Source organism: Vigna umbellata, chromosome 1 (genome assembly GCF_029865625.1).
Source record: "Vigna umbellata cultivar VRB3 chromosome 1, Vumbellata_1.0, whole genome shotgun sequence".
NCBI lineage: Eukaryota > Viridiplantae > Streptophyta > Magnoliopsida > Fabales > Fabaceae > Vigna > Vigna umbellata.
The window spans coordinates 34,180,060-34,188,953 of record NC_142165.1 but is presented as its reverse complement, the minus strand read 5'-3'; the positions used below and the strand labels follow the sequence as shown (position 1 = coordinate 34,188,953).

At 36.3% G+C, this 8,894-nt stretch overlaps 1 protein-coding gene across 1 annotated transcript; it reads right to left on the bottom strand.

The window, feature by feature from the left end:
- Nucleotides 1–2,934: 2,934 nt before the first annotated feature.
- On the bottom strand, nucleotides 2,935–7,975 carry LOC124827436 (putative beta-D-xylosidase 7). The gene is made up of 6 exons (XM_047300492.2): nucleotides 7,501–7,975; nucleotides 7,082–7,381; nucleotides 5,885–6,054; nucleotides 5,566–5,663; nucleotides 3,850–4,617; nucleotides 2,935–3,728 (listed from the first exon to the last, which is right to left on the bottom strand). The coding sequence occupies exons 1-6, from the start codon at nucleotides 7,903–7,905 to the stop codon at nucleotides 3,139–3,141; spliced, it is 2,331 nt and encodes a 776-aa protein (XP_047156448.1). The 5' UTR covers nucleotides 7,906–7,975; the 3' UTR covers nucleotides 2,935–3,138.
- Between the last annotated feature and the right edge of the window lie 919 nt (nucleotides 7,976–8,894).

Here is an 8,894-nt window from a genome sequence, read left to right as displayed (position 1 = left end):
TTTTCTCCATTCCTGCTGAGTTGGTTGGCCACCTTCTCCACCCGAGTTATGTACTTTGTTATATGCTCTTTGGCCCCATCTTCAATTGTTCAAACTCTCCTCTGAGAGCTTATATCGAACTTGTCTAGCGTGGTTGTCACCTTTATACACAACCTCAAATATCTCGCAGGCTTCCTTTGTTGATGCGACATTTACTATTTTTTCGAATCCTGACTCATCTACTACATTATAGAAAAAATACAATATTGACCCATCTCTTGCACATGTTTTCTTCAACGTTGCCATCTATGCCATCATTTGATATTCATCCTCATCAGGTTGAACATACTCGTCTTTCACCATATCCCAAACGTCTTGGGATCTCAATAACGCCCTTATCTGTAGGCACCAATTATAATAATTGGTTTTTCTTGTCAATTGTGACAAACTCATACCATTGAAAACCTTTAACATCTCTCTCACAAAAAATTCAAACACTAACTATTTACCTCATGGTGTTTGATCTAGTCTTTTTTTTTCTCTCTCGGTACTCAGAGTATAAAGTTCTGATACCACTTTGTTAAAAAAAAAAACTCTCGCTCGCACATGCTAATTATATTTCTCTCTATAAACTGCAATGTTATTTTTCATTCATCTAAAGGTGGCTTTAAATAATCGTAACAGAGGCCTGGGGATAATAACCAATTTAAATAAAAATTGAAATATAATATTTTATATGTAATTCACTACCTATATACTGCTTTTCAAATAAAAAAAAACAATTGTGATTTGACTGTGTTAAGTAAAATGCACATTAGCAAACAAAATATTAAAAAATTAAACTCTAATTATTTAAAGTTTATTCAACACATGGTGGCATAGCTAAGAGCGTTAGTAAGAATTTCATAAGAACGAACAACGGTCTTGTAGGATTCTTCTTGAATAAGCATAGAGAAAACTCAAATAATGTTAGGGAGTAGATTATTGTTGAGGATTTTAGTGATAAGAGTACCATGATCACGGTCTATAAGAAATTGAGAGACACGATCATGTTCTTGTTCAACAACAAATTTTTTGGAAGCACAATTGTCACTATTGTGCAAGCGTCAAATGTGTGGTTGCCTCCTAATTCATCCCAATTGAATCGAAGCTTTGTGTAATAATTGAATATTAATTATGAAATTGTATGGAGACCAAACATATGCCTTATAAAAAATATCATCTGGGGCGATGATAATAGTGCCTACCTTGAAACCCAAGATTATTCTTGACTTTCAATGCATTATGCTTGCCCAATTTTCATAATTTGACTGTCCACGTAATAGGATATTGGTGAGAATAACATTAGAGAGATGAAGAAAAAAATGTGATTTTGGATCGGGAGTTCTAAAAGAGCAATTTGATAAATACATGATCATAAAAAATTGACATAGGATGGTCTGACTCTTGATACATAAAAAAAATTACTTTTGAATAAGCAGTGTACACTGTTGAGTAACTAGCACAAATAAGCATCACGTCTTATTATTAACATATTGATCATTACATTGATCTTTGAAATAACATAAAAATCTACATGATAAAACTGAAAGTGTTAAAATATTAAAAACAACATATACCAAAAAAATAGCATATCAATATGCATAATAATAACAATAAATCATTCCTATCATTTATGACTAACTAATCTTATTCTAATAGTGGTGCTAGTGAAAAAGGAAGTGAGTTAGTGTGAGGAAGGTGGTATGATTTACATGTTATAGTCATATGTAGCTTATGGTGAGTTATCCTCCATATGTTCTAAACTTCGAATATATGTTGGTGTTGACAAGTGATCCTCTATCTAAAAAAGGTATGATGACATCTTGGTCAAGTGCAAGGCATGGGTTCGGTGTCCCTCTAGGTTAGGTAACTTTAAAATAGATCTTGTTAACATTATAGGACGATTACATGGTCTATACTTGAGGAAGAATAATTGTTCCAGTGCCTTTTTAGTGGTTACCTTCAATTTTTGTTCTTGTGAATGTTAGGTAGGAATCTTTTCCATAAAGATTTCAAACTCTAATATTTGTCATACTTTTTCCAATTATATATATATATATATATATATATATATATATATATATATATATATATATATATATATATGTATATATTTATATTGAACTTCTACGCTTTAAAAGTTGATAACAACTTATTTTGATATCATTATTGTATAATTCAAGGGTTACAAAATTACCATAACAATAAATTACAAGTCTTTAATATTACCATAATTTAGGTATAGAATACATTGTGGTAGAAAAAAAACCGATTTAAATGTGTTTATGTTGACAATTGCAATAATTATTTGTGACAATAGTTAATCCATCCAATATAATGAGAGTAAACAAAGATTATATGACACGAATAAGTAATGCTAATATAACGTGATGGTTCAGCCACGTTTTGTTGGTGGCTTCTGGTGGTCCTTGGTGCTTTTGTCGACAGGTTGAATTACCTTCCTTATGTGACTTTTGGTACTTACCAGTGACTTTTAGGTAATGCTAATACTAAAATTTGACGTTTGTCATTAGTGACTTTATGAGTTTGAGACATCTAACACAAACTTAAAAATAAGATTTTTATTTATTAATAAAACCATTTATATTAAAATATATTATAATTTTAGAAGATGTAAAAACAAACTTAAAAATGGATTTTTTTAACTAATAAAATAATTTATTATAAAAATTAATAATGTAGTTAAATTTTATTCTCAAACATAATTTTAAAAAAGTATATTAGCACTAAAAAAAAGTTAGAGAATTTTTTTTATAAAAGACCTAAATCGATAACTTTACCTGCTTGGATGGTTGCGATAATAAAACAGCATAAAGGGCTTTTTATTTTATTTTATTTTATTTCATTTTGGTTTGATGTTAAAATAAGATAAACTTTTATATATAAAAACAATGCTAAATAACAAGAGATATTACTAATTCATAAGAAAACTTCTCAACACGTTTTTGAAGTCTCCCCCATTATTATTCAAATGTTGATCATCACGTATACAATCTGTGAACGGTTCACTCTAAAAGCTACTCGGATGTAACACTGTTGAAAATTGGTTGTTTATGGGTTTAAGGCGTTACTTGGCTGAATACTGCAACGGTTGCATCAAACTGTGACTTTTAATGGGTACTCTTGGTCCCCCACAAGCAACAAATAAGACCCTTCTTCAATCACCAATGAACCAGCCTCGTTTGCCACGCTAAGATGCTCACAAGGGCTTAGCTCAAATCCCACTTGAGCAGTTTCCCCTGCATTTAACTTCACACTTTGAAAACCCACCAATTGTTTCACCGGATTCCCGTTTCTCACTTGTCCCTTCTTCAAAAACAACAACACGGGATGCTTCCCTGCCATGTTACCGTGATTTGTGACCCCCAAAGTGATTGACAATGACATGGATTGGCATGTTTGTTCTCCCAAGTCTGCAACCAGTTTGTAACGGATGGTTTCAGAATTTTCAGTCATCAAATGGGTGGAGGATTGGTTGATGTGGAGGGTGTTCTGTGAGAGAGAGAGGAGATTGTAGGAATATTTTGTGTAGCTTAGGCCATAGCCGAATTCATAGACCTTTGGACCAGTGTAAAATCTGTAGGTTCTCCCTGGGTAACCTGAGGCTGAATCAGCTCTCATCCTCATATCTGTCATTGGTATTCTGATGAAATCCTTAGGGTACCAAGTAATTGGTAGTTTACCACCTGCATTGGAGTGATGAAATAAATCACCTCATAATGTAGTATGTGTCATATGCTTTTTGGGTCTAATGTGTTATGTTATGTGTGTTCATAAGTTGACAAATAAAGTGTAGCAGAAATTTACCTGGGTTATGGTCACCAAAGATAACCTGAGCCAGGGCCACTCCTCCAAGTTCCCCAGGGTACCCTGCCCACAAGATTCCTCCAACTTTGTTATCAAACTTGGCTGAAGTGATATCCACTGGCCCTCCACACAACAGCACCAAAACAACTGGCCTCTTAGAAGCTTTGGCCACACTCTTGATCAACTCTTCTTGCTTCCCTGGCAAACCTAGATATTCTCTGTCATGTGACTCCCTCTCTTGACTTTGATCCAACCCCATAACAAGCACCACATAATCTACCCTTTTCGCAACCTCCACTGCCTCTTCTATCCGTGCAGAGGCACATTGTGGGCCATCATCACACCCAGGGTGGTAAGTGGTGTCCTTAGCGTAGCCTTCAAAGCCTTGCAAAAGGGTCACCAATTTGCAAGGACGACCATAATAGTTTCCTAGGGAAACTAGTGACGAGGCATTGGCATTTGGGCCAATCACAGCAACACTATGGCTTGTTTTTGGAAGTGGGAGAAGAGAGTCGGTGTTCTTCAGAAGGACTATGCCATCTCTTGCTGCTTCAAGAGCCAGTTGGAGGTGTTCTTTGGAACACACTTCGTTGGGACCAATGGTGCCATAGGGAAGTTTAGTGGGGTTCCCATCAAATAGGCCTAGCCTCATTCTTATTGCGAATAGGTTCTGAAGAGCGCGGTCTATTTGAGATATGGGCAACTTTTTCTGCGAAACTGCTGATTTTGCATGCTTAGTTATGTAATCACCACACTCCACATCCATCCCTGCAATTCAATGTTGGTTTCTCTATTAGCCAATTATCACAATCCATCAAAATTACTTATACTATCTAGAATGGTGCTGCTCCAACACCACTTTACCCATGTGCAACGTCCTTGAGCAAGGTAACACTAGCATAGGTACTATACAACTCAAAAGTATAACATGACAAAGCTACTATTTAGTTTGAGTTTTACTTTCGTAACATTTAATCTTATGTTTATATTAACAATTATAAAATCATGATTATTTTAGGTTTAATGTCTCGGTAGGTCCCTATTTTCGGCGTGAATCTCAAATAGGTCCCTTTTCTTTTCGGCGTCTCAATTGGGTCCCCATTTTTGTAAAATTGTAACAATTAGGGGTCTGCCGTCAAATTGAACAAACGGCCGTTTAATTGTTTGTTACGTGGCATGAACAGTGTTTTCAGTAATCACACGTGGCATGATTCCCATTTGACACGTAAGAAACAATTAAACGGCCGTTTGTCCAATTTGACGGCAGACCCCTAATTGTTACAATTTTACAAAAATGGGGACCCAATTGAGACGCCGAAAAGAAAAGGGACCTATTTGAGATTCACGCCGAAAATAGGGACCTACCGAGACATTAAACCATTATTTTAAAAGACAAAACATGGTGTCGGTGTCGGTGCATGTGATCATTGTCCCAATATAAAAGTGGTTTAAAAATGTGTGGGAAAAAAACACTCACGGGTGTGGACCATTCCACATGACTTTGCTAGAAATATTGGTGCGGAAAACAAGCGTCAAAGACAAGCGGGAAAATCATCACGCATTGCCAATAGTAGCCGAGTTACATAATTACATCGCTCACATTGTGATTGCATTTTGTTAAAATTACTCTTTGATTATCACATAAACAAAAATGGAAAAAGATATATGTAGATAAATAATATATGAAGAAAAGTGCCACAGATAATATATATATACCTGCCCTAAAGACATCGGCTATAGCATCTTCTGCTGTTTTTGCATAACCTTGTTTGTCGTGTATGATAGAGACTGCTCCACAATCTGACGTAATATATCTGAATTTTATAGTAAAAGAAAAGGTTTACCTTATGCAGAAAAAAAGGTGTCACTTTCTAATTTGGTTATATCTTAGCTTCAAAGACATGCAATGAAAAATGTGGTATTCCAATGGAAAAGGAAGTTTCAACAAGAAAGAAAACAAGTTTGTACTCTGGCATTGACCCGTGATATAAAATTGTTGAGCATTGCTTTGAAAAGCGCTAAGCTGAGAACATACCCATCAAATTTCCATTGTTGTCTTGCAGTTTTGGTTAAGAGATTAAAATCTGCACAGTTTGGAACCCCATTGACACGGTTGTAAGCACACATTATGCCACTGGCTCGACCTTGTTGAATGCAACTCTGGAATGGAGGTTGGTATGTGTCTGCCAAATCTTGCTTTGAGACCTGAATCACAAAGGATTGGGTGAAGAATAATTCGGAAGTGCAAAAAGGGAAAAGGATTGAGCAGAAAGTAACCCAAAAGAAATCATATTATGAGAAGCTCAATCACGTCAGTATCTTTGTTTGCACCTCATTAAAATAAAATAAAAAAGGAGTACAATTTTGATTATACATAAATTAATTTTTACATATTAAATTAAAACTAGCTTTTCTAAGTTTCTTTTAGCGTATTTTTTCTTTCCAAATATGTGGAAGATGCCTGAGTTAGTGATAACATATAAATGCTCTATAACTTATATTTGCAAAGGTGTTTTTAATTATTTGATAAACTTTACTGAAAGTCATACCTAATCCTACTCCTCTGTCTCCCACTCACGATTTTTTAATCTTTTTACCAACAAAAAACCACTTTTTTATACTATTCCATAGAGTTAAATAGTTCAATGATGCTATTAAAGCAATAAGTTCAATATAATTACTGTAAAAGCTAAAAGTATCTTGCTTAATCCTTAAAATATATATTTTAAAATCAACAAAGTTTTTCATTAAGTAGATAAATGAAAAAAGGAATATTAATTTCTTAAAAATTCAACTTAGATTTTATTGTTAGAATAAAAATTAGTTGTCGTCTTGCATTGATAGATGGTAATAAAAAATAAGAAAGAATACAAATTCACTTCTCCCATTGGAGTTACTACATATATAAAAGTATAAACTTAAAATTAAAAGGCAATCGAAGTCAGAAATGAGCAAACTTCACATGACAGACATCATGGCTCGAGTTCCACTAATTTATGGGCATGGAACAACAAACAAATATAAAAAAAGAAAAACTGAAATCTCTAGCAGGACATGGAGAGAAAAATCAAAGCTTTGTCACTATAATAATGCATCTATGATGTATATAATAACTGGTATGTTTGTACTGGAACCAGAATAAAAAATAATTAATTATTGGTTATACTCGATAAACGATGAAGGAAGAAAAAGTGGTTTTGAAAGAGTAACTGAGGAAAGGAGAGAGACTTACACGAGCATCGAAGACAAAGCGATCGAGGCCCTTCCATTGGTCAACATCATAGGCTGTGAAGTGCTTGCAACAAGCAGAAGCTTGAAGGCTCTCCCCAAGTTTCCCTCCTTCAAAGGAATCCCCTTGAAGCCCTCTCACGTAAACCACACTATACTTTGCATTCATTAATGGGTCTTCTCCCACCGTCTCTTGTCCCCTCCCCCACCGTGGATCCCTGAAAACGTTAATGTTCGGAGCCCAAAACGTCATTCCTAACGCTTGCCCCGCATTGTACACCGCCCTCGCTTCCCGGCCAATCGCCTTCACCACACACCAACCAAGCAATAAACATAACTTTATAAAGTCTCACATAGGGAAAGTAAGTTCAAGTAAAAGTGTTTACAGCCATTTAGAGGTAGAAACAAGTTGATTTAGCTGACCTTGCTGATATTGTACCAGAGGATTTGATCGAAGGAAGCCGCAGTGAGAATGACTTGAGGGAAGCTGGTGGCGGATTTGATGGTGCCATTGAATCGGATGCCGAGGCCTGCGTCGGCGACGCCGTGCAAGGCTTCGCTCCACCACTGGTATTTGGGGATGCCGAGTCGGGGAATCGCGGGTGCAGAGTTAACGAGTTGGGCGAGTTTCTCGTCGAGGGTGAGTCTCGAGACCAGGTCTTTTGCTCTCTGGGGGATGGGAAGCTTGGTGTTGCAGAATGCATAGTAGGGTGAGTTGGACGAGGAGTCGCAGGAATGAGGAGGCTGAGTAGACTCGGCGAGGAGGAGAGTTAGAAGGAAAGAGGTGACGAAGAATGCAGTGGGAACTGAAGAGGGAGGGAGAGCCATGAGGCTGCGAGTGTGTTGGTTGTTGGTGAAACAGAGAGTGTGAAAGGGTATTAAAGTTGGACTATGGATAACGTGACGGATCAAAACGACAACCTGACTGTTCAGACTGCGCTGTCAAAAACTTTGAATATTATTATATAGGTTTAATTGCTTCCTTTGTCTCCAGTTTGGTTGAATTGTGTCAAATTCATCTTCATTTTTAAAAAAGTTTCATTGTCGTCCTCACGTGGTGTAAAAGTTTCATTGTCGTCCTCACGTGGTGTAAAAGTGTCAATTGAATCCAAACATAGAAAAAATTTGTGTCAAAGTAGTCATTTTTCCTATATCTCTGTGTCTTCCTTTCATATGTCACTTCTCTGGAGCTATGAAAAGCCTTAAATTGGATAAGGTAAAATGAATATCTGTACTTGATTGTATGAAAGGAAGACACAGATATATAGGAAGACACAGATGTATGAATATCTGTACTTGAGTTAACATTTTGATTCAGGTGAGCAAATTGTCGGTTCATGTCGAGAGATAGGTTTGTCAAGTTATCTTCAATATGCTGAACCCGCACCTGCATTTGTTCCATACCCTGCATTCTGTGTTGCAAGTCTTGTACCCCCTCCCACATTTGAATCATCATATTAGGATTTGAAAGATGTGGAGGAGGTTCCACAGGGTTGGCATGATGGTGTGGTTGCTCTTCTTCTTCATCGTCGCCGACATCGTGTTGCCAAACACCGTTGACATTAACAATATTCAACCTCTTCAAAGAATTAATTGAAAAATGATGTCTGGTCCCAATATGAGTGGTGGCATCTGCATCAACATTCACTCCACAATATTGCATGATTTGGGTGATAAGGACACCGTACGGAAGGGGTGTGTCACCGACCTTGCATTTAAGCATATGCTGCATGATGTGATGAGGCCAATTGATAGCTATATTATTTTTAAGCACTCATATCATAAATATATCCTCCTGCAATACCCTTGCAAAATTT